At 51.0% G+C, this 12,921-nt stretch overlaps 1 protein-coding gene across 1 annotated transcript; it reads left to right on the forward strand.

Annotated features, from left to right (window-relative positions):
* Nucleotides 1-2,736: 2,736 nt before the first annotated feature.
* Nucleotides 2,737-4,610, forward strand: TMEM158 (transmembrane protein 158). Its single transcript, XM_032161830.2, has one exon. The coding sequence runs from the start codon at nt 3,025-3,027 to the stop codon at nt 3,925-3,927; it is 903 nt and encodes a 300-aa protein (XP_032017721.1). The 5' UTR covers nt 2,737-3,024; the 3' UTR covers nt 3,928-4,610.
* Nucleotides 4,611-12,921: the final 8,311 nt, after the last annotated feature.

Consider the following 12,921-nt stretch of genomic DNA (forward strand, 5'->3'; position numbering starts at 1 on the left):
TTAACTTATGCACAGACTTTGATGCCTACTGCCATGAGATGAGATGCCTCTAGTTCTTTATTTAAAAAAAAAAAATGAACTTTTCAGATGAGGGAGACTGTACTCATATCCTGGCTTTGCCATTAACTGCTGTGGGACCTCAGATAGGTGATTTACCTTCTCTGAGCCTCAGTTTTCTCATGGTAAAATAGGCATCACATCCATGGGACTGTTGTGAAGATTAGAGATGATGTGTGTGTATGTGTCAAACACCTCGCACGTGGAAAGTACTAAACAAGCGGAAGCTAGTCAGAGGTAGGCAAATTTGTTCAATCAACAAGTATTGGCCGGCCACGGTGGCTCACATGGCTCACACCTGTAATCCCAGCACTTTGGGAGGCCAAGGCAGGTGGATCACTTGAAGTCAGGAGTTCGAGACCAGCCTGGCCAACATGGTGAAACCCCATCTCTACTAAAAATACAAAAATTAGCCAGACGTGGTAGCGCATGCTTGTAGTCCCAGCTACTCAGGACGCTGAGGCAGGAGAACGGCTTGATCCCGGAAGGCGGAGGTTGTAGTGAGCTGAGATCGCACCACTGCAGTCCAGCTTGGGTGACACAGCAAGACTCCATCTCAAAAAAACAAACAAAAATGTATTTACTGAGCTTCTACCCTGAGCTAGGTGCTTTTCCTCTTGCTGGGAACAGTAGTAAACAAGGTAGAAAATAACTTCCTTGCTATCTTCTGTTCTCAAATTCCAAAAAGATAGCAAGTCAATCTAGAAGTAGGATCTGTGTTACTATTTGAAGGGTAATTACACTCCGAATGAGGGTGAGGTGACGGAGTCCTCAAGACGGCACCTGCTGGAGAAGTGGGCAGAACGCAGGTTGCTAGGATGCAGAGCTTCAGTGGCGCAACTTTGCAGGGAACTGCTTGGCTCCCCAAATAGATCTCTTGTCTTTTCCCTTTGCTGCTGCCTTCCCCGCTGCACAGACAAAGCCAGGAGTGTCTCAGGAAAGCTCAGGAAGCCCCTGCCTCTGACTGAAACCCCAGAGAATGTCATCTGCAGTCACAGGCAGCAGCCTGGCTCAAAACGCACCCCTTGAAGACTAGGCCTCCCTCAGCTCAGGATCACTTGATATTCCTGTTCTTCAGCGTTCACCAGCCACATGGCTTAAATTAAAACTGTTCTGCCACATCACCGAGCAGCTTCTGTTCCTGATATGCAAAGGCTGAAAGGAGAAGTCATTTTTATTAAAAGCAGGAAAATTCACATCGTTCTCCCTGGTAGCACCACTTCCAAGCACAAAAGTGATGGAGGCTTAAACCAAAAGGGAGTCCCATCCCCTTGGGGAAATGAACCATTTCTGTAGAAACCAAGGACCACTCTAGGCAGCCAACTTGGGCAGCACTGATAGTAACTACATCACAGCAACCACCACGTGGGAACATCTGGGGACAGACAGACAGACACTGGGTTGGGAGTATTATCACAGCAGCCCTGTAAGGAGGTACCACCCACCCCCCAACTCAGATGGGGAAACCAAGGCTAAGTCAGAATAATGGCTTGCTTAGTTGGCAAGAGGGGGAATAAGTTGGGGAGCTTTATTTTGAGGCGTTTTTGCAACTTTCTCAGCCCCATTTTACTTATTGTTAGAAAACAATGGACAAAAGCTTGCTTCCAGAAAAGTAATCAGCCAGGATGCCTAGCAATGTAGCTGGACTCTTGGCAGACCCCTCAGAAGGATTAGCTGGTTTAGAGGGAAGGCCGTTTTGTTGAGGCCTGTCTCTGCTCCCTCCACCCCTCCCCTCTCCGAATCAGGAATACTTGGTGCTCATGGAGTACAAGGGCTTCCAACTAAAATAAAATAGATAATAATTCAACATAAGTGTCCCCTAAAGAATGATGGGAATGATGAAGGGTCGATGAAGTTTGTTTCCAAGTGTGAGGGGCCGAACTACTAAGAAAGTGCTTTTCAATATAAATGTGATAAATCTGATCTCTTGACACGTTATTCTTGGTAGCCCTCCTCCCGTATAATATCCCAAAGGGGATGAACTGCCCTTTGACGTGGGTTCTAACCTACAGCTGTTTCATGAACACGCGCTCACTCGACCTGTCAGGACCTGTGTCCTCGGGACCCCCAGGCGGCAGAGCTTCAGGGCTCACATTCCCCCCAGCCAGTCACTCTCCACTCGAAACTTCACAGAGTTCTTGGAATTTTCCTCGCTTGCTGCGAGGAGAATCCCAAGTGAGTCTGCTGTGTTGGAGCCATTAAAAAGCAGCCAAACTACAGATTTGAGGTAAGAGACACCGTAAAAACGCAGAAAGAGCTAGTGGCGCGGAGTTGTTTCTGGCTCCTGAGTTGGCCTATAGCGAGGCCCCTTCCCCTCTCTCGACCTCAGTTTCCCCTTCTGTAAAACAAAGGAGGTTCGGTACCGCGCTAACGCGAGACAGCGAAGCTCCCCTCAGGCCTGACAAAAGGATGGTCTCCGGGCCCTGGAGCCTACCTCTGAGAACGCGATTCACCCGGAGGGCGGGGGCGCCGGGGCGCGTCCGCAGGCTTCCCCGCCCGCCCGCACGCACGCACCCCGGGCTATCTGCTCTCCGCCGCGCCCCCGCACCCAGCCCCGCCCCGGCGATTCCTCTCCCAGCCCCGGCGCGTGGAACCCCGCCCTCCCCCGAGTCCCCGAGCCCGGAGAGCGGAGGGCGGGGCGGGGCGGGGCGCGCGGGAGGCGGAGCCGAGCCGGGGAATCCTGCTCTGGGCTAGCACCCGGCCCCGCAGAGCAGCCCGGCCGTCCAAGGGCCCCGGCGCCGGGGGCGGCGGGGAACCCCAGACGCAACCGGGTCTGGAGGGATCCCCGCGCCGAGCCAGCCGCCGCCACCGCCTCCGCGCCGCCCCCGCGGGCTTGGCAGGCGCCCGGCGCGTCCGCACTGCGCCCGGACGCCGGCTCCCGCCGTCCCACCGTGAGCTCGCCGGCCCGTCGCCCGCTAGCCATGCAGCCGCCGCCAGCCTCGCGCGCGTAGGCGCCCGCCGCAGGCCATGCTGCCCCTGCTCGCCGCGCTGCTGGCCGCCGCCTGCCCGCTGCCGCCCGTCCGCGGCGGGGCCGCGGACGCGCCAGGCCTCCTCGGGGTGCCCTCCAATGCTTCAGTCAACGCGTCCTCCGCAGACGACCCCATCGCCCCGCGGCTGCTGGCCTCGGCGGCGCCCGGGCCCCCCGAACGCCCGGGCCCGGAGGAGGCGGCGGCGGCGGCGGCGGCGCCGTGCAACATCAGCGTGCAGCGGCAGATGCTGAGCTCGCTGCTCGTGCGCTGGGGCCGCCCGCGGGGCTTCCAGTGCGACCTACTGCTCTTCTCCACCAACGCTCACGGCCGCGCTTTCTTCGCCGCCGCCTTCCACCGCGTCGGGCCGCCGCTGCTCATCGAGCACCTGGGGCTGGCGGCGGGCGGCGCACAGCAGGACCTGCGCCTCTGCGTGGGCTGCGGCTGGGTGCGCGGTCGCCGCCCCGGCCGCCTCCGGCCCGCCGCCGCCCCCAGCGCCGCCGCCACCGCCGGGGCGCCCACCGCGCTGCCAGCCTACCCCGCGGCCGAGCCGCCCGGGCCGCTGTGGCTGCAGGGCGAGCCGCTGCATTTCTGCTGCCTAGACTTCAGCCTGGAGGAGCTGCAGGGCGAGCCGGGCTGGCGGCTGAACCGTAAGCCCATTGAGTCCACGCTGGTGGCCTGCTTCATGACCCTGGTTATCGTGGTGTGGAGCGTGGCCGCCCTCATCTGGCCGGTGCCCATCATCGCCGGCTTCCTGCCCAACGGCATGGAGCAGCGCCGGACCACCGCCAGCGCCACGGCAGCCACCCCCGCCGCAGTGCCCGCGGGGACCACCGCAGCCGCCGCCGCCGCCGCCGCTGCCGCCGCCGCCGCGGCCGTCACTTCGGGGGTGGCGACCAAGTGACCCGCTCCGCTCCTCCCTGTGTCCGTCCTGTGTCCGCGCGCGCGGGTGCCTTTCCCGCCGAAGACTCGGCCGATGTGCTTCGTGCTGTAGTTATCGTTAGTTCCTCTTCCCGAGATGGGGCCGCCGAGAGGCCCCAGCGCCTTTGAAAAGCAAGGTTTGTGCTGCACTTCCAGTTCCGAAAAGCAGATGTTTAAGCCCTTGGACTGAGGGTGGGATCGCAGCTCCGAAGACGGAGAGGAGGGAAATGGGGCCCTTTCCCCTCTATTGCATCCCCCTGCCCAACTCCCTCCCCGCACCCACGTGCCCTATATTCATGGCAGAAAATGACCAAATCCTGTGTTTTTGTTTTATATATTTAATAACTGTTTTAAATGAAAGTTTTAGTAAAAAAAATACAAAACAAAAAGATTAAATTGCTATTGCTGTAGTAAGAGAAGCTCTTTGTATCTGAACATAGTTGTATTTGAAATTTGTTGTTTTTTAATTTATTTAAAATTGGGGGGAGGGCATGGGAAGGATTTAACACCGATATATTGTTACCGCCGAAAATGAACTTTATGAACCTTTTCCAAGTTGATCTATCCAGTGACGTGGCCTGCTGGGCGTTTCTTCTTGTACTTATGTGGTTTTTTGGCTTTTAATACAGACATTTTCCTCCAGAGATGTGTATGTAGCTTTTTCTTTATTTGATAAAGAGAATCTCAGAATTGCAAGACGTTACCCTAAAACCTGAGCGAGGGAATCTCGGAGAAGTTAGAGAAGGGCTACTTTTGTCTCCTTTACCTGGCTGTGAGAGATAGATGGAAACCGTATTATTTGCCCTGATGGCGATTGTCTTGCATCTCACCACACTGACCCCCAGTTCCCATCCACCCCCCACCTGTCACGGTGGCAAACACAGTTTTATATGATTTAACTTTTTGCTCACTGTTCCAAGCACTGCAAAACACCCAGGCAAGCATCAATATGGTAAAATCAATAGTTCCTCTGAGCTGGATGGCTTTCACGAAAATGACTCACTTCAAAAGGCATGTAGATTTCTGTTCATATGCATGAACTTTAGCAGATGAGCACATTCCAAAAGCTGGTATTAAAACCTGAGATATTATTTTGGCATTTAGATTTTTTAAAAAGATAAACTCTTGGGGGATAAATCATTAATGATCACAAGATTTTCTTCATTCTTGGTTTCCATGTTAGTGTCTGCTGTGTAGTAGTTTCAAATTCTTCCAGGATTTCAGAATAAGAAGTAAAAAGTCCTTAAAGAGACTTAATATTAAAAATTATTTTTAAAGCGTTTTTAAGAGACTTTGAAGGCTGCTTTCCCTTGCTCCATCTCGTCCTCATTTTGCAAGCATATTTGAGATTGGTCTAGAGCTATAGTTCTCAAAGCCTGGTCCCTGGACCAGCAACATCACATCACCTGGGAACTTGGAGATGCAAAACTTGGGCTCCACCCAGGACCTATAGAATCTGAAACTCTGGGATAAAGCCTAGCAATCTGTGTTCTCACATGCCCTCCAAGGCATTCCTATGCATTTCCAGTGTGAGAACTACTGTGTTCCAGTGGAATGGAACCCTCAAATATAGTTGCCTCCTTTTATTTTGAGATGTCTGTTATATCAAATAAATGGGATGCTTATTTTCCCAGCAATCTGGCTGAAGGAGAGGCTGGGTCATTGCCCTGCAGCTTCAGCTGACCCTTTGGCTCTTTGAGGTCCTGAGATATCTGTAGCAGGCACCAGCCCCTGAGAGGGGAGAGGGTGGAGTATTGATCTTTGTAAGGTTGCAAGCGTCACTATTTTTTAATCCTGTGGTAACTGGCAGGAGAAAAGTCAATAATTTTGCTAACCTTGGTCAATTTTAATGTAATCATAGCATTTATAACTCTGGAGGCACATTATGTATTCTTTGTACCACACACATGTAATCACTCTCCCTGCCTTTTTCCAAGATGAATACCATGGCTCAGAGAGGTTGAGCATCTTGTCTACGATCACACAGCGAAACGAGGCAGAGCTGAGACTAAATCCAGGATTTCTGCCTGGCTGAATGGTATTGTTCATCACTAGAAACTTCTTTTCCTAGGAGAATTAGGAGCTTACTGCTCAAGGTCTACCCTTTTGTTAACCTACCCTAGCCAATGTCAGATTTTGTGTAGCTACAAACCCCAAAGAACCTGATAGCATTAATTGTAAATGAGACACTCAGGCACTTAATGGAACTTTCTATATATGGGCCCTAGTGGCTACCTTTTAGGGGTGATAGAAATATCAACATCTATTGACTTTCAGAATTGCCAGTGGAACCTGCATGTGTGCATGTGTGCTCTGGGCTATGTGTATGTGTGTGTGTGTGTATCACTGATGGACTGGTTAGTCCCAGAAAGTGAGGACAGAGCCTGTAGGTCCTTTTGATCTTGTTCAGTTGGAGTCACCCACTGGGTAAAGGAAGTCAGGTCTTGACAAGCTCAGCTGTGGAGTCTGTATTTTCTAGTCAGTTTGATTTGCATCATCTCAGTAGTGAAACACTTCCAAGTATGTAATTTACTAAGGATAACTCAGGAGTTCTTCTATGACAGGAAAAGAAGTGTGTGTACATGTGTAGCCTGTGTACATGTGCACATGGCACCCCCAGATTCCAGCCCGTTCATAAAGCTTCGTGGGGACAGCTTGAGTTGCCAATGATATAGCGGAGTCCCCAGGATAAATCATCAGTTATTTTTGCTTCTCCTGAGAGAAAGTTTACTCCTGGGGAGGATGGATGCCCCTTGTTTAATATCCAGCTGCTGCCAAAGGCTGCCTTACTGAGTTTTCTGCTTTCATCAAGACAGCTGCCTCCAGCCGCAGATCTGAACACTTTAATCTTCTTTGGGGCTTGCCTCAGCGGAAGAGACCACTCTGTCCAAAGCCGCACCTCCTACCTGGGCACCACATCCAATGACCGATCAACACAGGGGCAGAAAGACCCAGCCCTCTGGCCACAACTTGGGACAGCTCTGAAGGGTCCTCCACTACCCTCCAGTGCCCACCCCTCTTCCATTCAGGACTGACTCCCCTCAGGGCTGGCTGAGGCGTCCATGGAGACTTCATGGAGTTGCACTACTCCCTCTGTCCACGTCTGCCTCCTCCCATTCCTTCCCTTCCACAGGCCTTAATCCACACTCCCTAATAAGCCTCTTGCACAGTGATCTCTATCTCACAGCCTGCTTCTTGAGGAACCCCACCTGTGACAGGCAATTTACCCAACGACGTGCAGAATTGTTCTAGCCATGTGGTCATTAGGCACATATGAGGAGCACATCACATAAATGCTTCTCATTTGCATTTTTTTTTTTTTTCCGAGATGGAGTCTTGCTCTGTCACCCAAACTGGAGTGCAGTGGCGCGATCTTGACTCAGTGCAAGCTCCGCCTCCCGGGTTCACGCCATTCTCCAGCTCCAGCCTCCCAAGTAGCTGGGACTACAGGCGCCCACCACCACGCCCGGCTAATTTTTTGTATTTTTAGTAGAGACGGGGTTTCACCATGTTAGCCAGGATGGTCTCGATCTCCTGACCTCATGATCTGCCTGCCTCAGCCTCCCAAAGTGCTGGGATTACAGGCATGAGCCACCGCGCCCAGCCTCATTTGCATTTCTTTTACACAGATCACACATTTCTACTTTTTCTCTTCCGTCTGGATAGTTCTCTAATAACCAGAATCAAAGTAGGATGCCTTGTTTCTTTCCCCCTCACATCACCTTATCAGTCAGGATACACCAGGTTATGCTCCAGTAATAAGCAATCCCAGCTTCTGGTGGCTTGTGCAAGAAAGGTTTATTCCAGGCCTGGCATGGTGGCTCAGCCCTGTAATCTGAGCACTTTGGGAGGCTGAGGTAGGCAGATCACTTAAGGTCAGGAGTTCAAGACCAGCCTGGCCAACACAGTGAAACTCCGTTTCTACTAAAAATACAAAAATTAGCTGGGCATGCACTATAGGCACGCACCTATAGTCCCATCTACTTGGAAGGCTGAGACAGGAGAATCGCTTGAACCCGGGAGGCAGAGGTTGCAGTGAGCTGAGATCATACCACTGCATTCCAGCCTGGGCAACAGAGCAAGACTCTGTCTAAAAAAAAAAAAAAGGTTTTTTCCTTGCTCATGCTGTCCAAAGGTGGCAGGAGTTCTGCCCTTTGGAATCACTTAGGGACCCAGATTATGGGGACTCTGGCTCAACAAGGTGGCCACCATCATCTAGGTAGGAGGAAGCAAATTCTGGAGGGTCTCACACTGGCAATTCAGTATGCTCCAGGTAGGAAGTCACATCCTTTCTGTTCACTGATGAGAACTGTCTTGTGGCCCCACCCATCATGAGGGAGCCAAGGAGTTCACATTTCCTGGTGGCCAAAGGGAGAGGAAAAGCTGGCATCAGTGAGCAACATTACTGATAACCACAACTTTCAGCACTGCCATACCTGTGTGATCTGTGGCCACCCAGAAGAATTACAGGACTTGGTTTGGTGAGTAGACAAAGGATCATTCTAGAAGTGCTGGCTCTAGACTCTCCTCCTCTGACACCCATGCCACCTGGCCATGCTGGAAGCTACCTGCTGCTCCTGGGGCATTTTACAGACAATGGCGGTATCAGCTTGGTAGCTTTCCAAAAACAGAGGAGGGGATAACCCTAAAGAACTTAATCTGGAAGATTTGCACTCTGGATCCCCATGGTCTAGGAATCTTGAGGGATAGGAGAATAGTTAGAAACAAAATGGGGAGCAAGGAGAGTGTGTCAGAACAAGCATCTCAGCTCTCCTGGCCTAGCCCCTCCTCCAGATTCATTAACATCAGGGGCATGAAGAGGTGAGTCTTCACTCTCCTATTCGCTCCTTTCTCTGGGGCCCAATATCCTCCATTTCCCAGCTAGATTAAGAGGTTTCGAGCTAAAAGGATTAGAAGAGTTAAGAACAATGTAAATGGCATTCAGTTCACAGCTAAGCCTTTTCCTCTGGCCAGAGAAGCCACTAGGAAAAGGAGGGGATGACAGAGGCTAACTGCCCAAATTCACCCAGGTCATCGGGGCTGGCGGCCCTTGTGTGCACCTTGTCGTGGGTGCTCAGCAGGGCCTATTCCTGACTTCCCTCTGGTCTCTTGCTGGTAGACCTTCTGTTCAGCCCCTGCCCCCTCAACTCCCCACCCGAAGGCAGCCCAGCTCTTTAGGCAGTGCCTTCGCCCTTCCCGGCTCTGCTGCGCCTCTTCTGGGACATCTCTCCCAGTGCAATACAGGGCTCATTCTGGGCTGGGAGTGCCGAACAACTTCACCATGTGTGGGACTGCTGGGGAACAAACCTTAAACTGGAACACGGGCTGCTTACTGCGTTCACTGTGGGCAGGCACTTACCAGACATCACCTTCCCTTCTTGGATCTTCCTTGCTGGGTCTTTGGTTTTAGGGCAAAACTGCTTTGTGCAGCCTCCACACATGAGGAGACGCCTAAGGTCCCCTGGATTCTCCTCACCAAGGCTCCATTCTGTGGGGCTTCTTGTTCTTGGTCTTTTCTCTGGTTCTTACCCCAAGTACAAGTTTCCTACTTGCCTCCAGCTCTCGGACATTTTCAAGATGCTCACCCCTCTGGTCCTACCATCTCCCATCAACTCTAAGTAACTTAAATTTTTTTTTTTTTTTTTTGAGACAGCATCTCACTCTGTTGCCCAGGCTGGAGTGCAGTGGCGCCATCTTAGCTCACTGCAACCTCTGCCTCTTGGGTTCAAGCGATTCTCCCGCCTCAGCCTCCCAAATAGCTGGAACTACAGGCGCCCACCACCACACTCGACTAATCTTATATTTTTAGTAGAGACAGTTTTCCCTATGTTGGGCAGGCTGATCTCAAACTCTGACCTCAAGGGATCTGCCCACCTTGGCCTCCCAAAGTGCTCAGATTACAGGCATGAGTCACCGTGTCTGGTGAGTAACTTAACTTTACAAAATTTTTCTTCATTCCCCACACAGCAACACTGTCCTCGGTCAGCTCCTTCTGTTTTCTTTACAGCCAAGGTCTCTGCAGGCAGCAGGCCCCCATGCTTTCGCCGCAATCCTCTGTTTCTGGTCTTTCTAAGAGGCTGCCTTCTTCTCTGCCCCTCACTTCCAGCTATCAAGATCACATAACCCTCAGCCCAATCGATCCAGCCAGTGCACCATCCCCTCCCAGCCTAGGCATCCTCCAAGCCTGTGCTGACGCTGGATGCTTTCTGCCACACCCCAGGATGGGACAAGGCCCAAGGTTATTTTGAGGAGGGTGGGGATTTCCTGTGGTCGTCTGAGGACAGGTGGCATGGCCGCTCACTCAGGACAATTAAAGGCCTTTCTCCTCGTCTCACCCTTAGTATTTTCCTGGCGTTCTTATTGCCTGAGCATTCCCAGGACTGTCTCTCAAAGCACTAGAGTGAGCTTCTGTGCTGCCAAAAATGCATTCTTTTGTGTGCTTTCACAGGATCAGTGATAAAAATCAAAATGATTGGCATCTTGATAATATGCCAAGGCCTCATTTTGACTATGGAGACAACGTGCCTCCCAGCAAGCTTTTTTGGCACACTAGAAAATAACCTACCTTCCGGGTGCCCCACCAGGACCCCTTTTGTTCTGTGATTAGAGTCCTTGCCGGGCTACTGGCAGTCCTATCAGGCTTCCTGAGGGTCAGTGGGCATGGGACAGAAGGCTGCTGGCCCTATCTCTCCAACTCCCCAAACACCCCAACCCCAATCTAGAGGTCAAGTGGCTGCAGGTTCGAGAAATTTGTTTAGAACCTGACAGAGCCCCCAGAGTCCCCTTGCAATGGCACTCCAGGCCCCTCTGAGCCACCACTGTTACCAATGCACTTTTCTATCCCAGGGGGTAATATTTGTGATTTCCAGCCTACCTGTAGGGCTGCCGTCTATGGTAGCCACTCTGGACTTAAATCATGATCCACACTGTATAAGGATCTAGAACTGTGGTCTTGCTATTGTAGTACCTTGGAATCTTGTTTCAGAATATTTATGACCATCAGGAATTCCCTGGCTCAAGTTAATTCCATGTATTATTTGTTCTTGCAAGATAGATGCTGATTTTCTTACTATAGAATTTAACATTGCACCCTATCTTCCCTCCTGTGTTTCTAGATAACTCTGCAGCTGCTGAGGTAGGCCTACACTAGAAAATAGTGATAATAATAATTATGATTACTATATAGTAGTTATGATTACTATATAGTAATAAATACGATTACTAATAACGGTTCCTTTGGACTGGAGAGGGAAGAAGCAGAAGAAATAGAAGGAAAGGCAATAACTAAGAGGAGAGAAGGAAAAGAGAATTGAAACATCAGCTCTAAGAACAGAAAGATGATCCCCTTCCTCAACCGCCCTGCACACACACAAAATGAGAGACCCAAATGCTGCCACCGAAAGGCACAGGGGAGAATGGAGTGGATGCCGTGGAGCTGGAGGCTGAGGCACGGGGAGAATGGAGAGCAGAACATGCACATAGAGGACTCTCCATGGGAAGGCTCCAGGCAGGAGGGGCACATGGGCAGGAGCCTGCCTGGTGGCTGGGAGCAGGTTCTGCTGGCTTCTATCCTACAGAGCTATCCCAAGGGGACTAGCTCCATCCTCTCTCCTTGGATCACTGAGTTCCAGTGTCTCACTCAGCCTGACAGGCACATCCCGCCATGCCAGTGCAAGGCCATCACCATGTCCCTGAGAGGGGACCTGTGTTGGTTAACACTGTGCAGGTCCATCAGAGACTGCGAATGGATATTTCACTATACAGCATTGCCTGAAGTCATAGAACACCTTGCTAAGTAGAAAAGAAAGAAAAGACCACACATCTTCCTACTACCCAAAACTAAGCCCTGCAAACATTTTGGTGCATGTAGTTGCAGTTTTGTTTTGCACATGTGTGTGTGACCATAAGTAATTATTCATATTAAAAAATGGAAATAGCCAGACATGGTGGCTCACACCTGTAATCCCAGCACTTTGGGAGGCCGAAGCAGGTGGATCACCTGAGGTCAGGAGTTCGAGACCACCCTGGCCAACATGGTGAAACCCCATCTCTCCTAAAAATGCAAAAATTAGCCAGGTGTGGTGGCAGGCACCTGTAATCCCAGCTACTCGGGAGGCTGAGGCAGGAGAATTGCTTGAACCCGGGAGGCAGAGGTTGCAGTGAGCTGAGATCACGCTATTGCACTCCAGCCTGGGCGACAAGAGCCAAACTCCATCTCAAAAGAAAAGGAACTGTGTTGTGCATAACTGCTTTTAAAACTTGTATTTCTTTACTAGACCAGTGTTATATCATAGAAAAATTAGAAAATACCATTCATAAAACAAATGAATCAATATCTCCAATAACCCCCAGCACCCACAAGTGAGCATGACTGATATTTATTGATGGGTATTCAAATGGATATATTATACATATTTTAACCCCAAACCGGGTACCTGCTTCTTAGCATCCTGCATTCCTGCACTCAGCAGCTCTTTGGCAGTTCCCTCCCTCTGCAGAAGGTCATAGAGGGCTTCTCACGGCAGGTGTGTGAAGGCTATATTCCTGATGTGTGGGTCAGACATCAGCTGCACAGGATATTGAAATCTATCAAGGCCAAAGACCTAATGGAGATGGGGGAGGAAGGATTGGATCTGCTATATTTCCCTTCCCAAGTTTATCATCTCCAGACACATATCAAAGCCAGACTGAACTTTCCGCCCCTCCTGGCAGAAACATCTCTGTTTTTGTGTCTGAGGTTTCAGATGAGGCTGATAAGGAACGGAACACAACTTTAGAGGACGAACAGCTCGATTCGTCTCAAGTCATAACTGCGAACGGCTTCGTATTTCCTGGGTTTATTTGATGTCTTTGGTCTGAAAATGAACTCTGAGACCCAATAAGCAGGAAGGATATTGCTCCTGTGTAATGCTGCTCCAAGAGCTGTCACAACATATGGCCGAGTTAAAGCTGCAGCCAGAACCCCTCTGAAGTCAGA

Source organism: Hylobates moloch, unplaced genomic scaffold (genome assembly GCF_009828535.3).
Source record: "Hylobates moloch isolate HMO894 unplaced genomic scaffold, HMol_V3 SCAFFOLD_8, whole genome shotgun sequence".
In the NCBI taxonomy this organism is placed as follows: Eukaryota; Metazoa; Chordata; class Mammalia; order Primates; family Hylobatidae; genus Hylobates; species Hylobates moloch.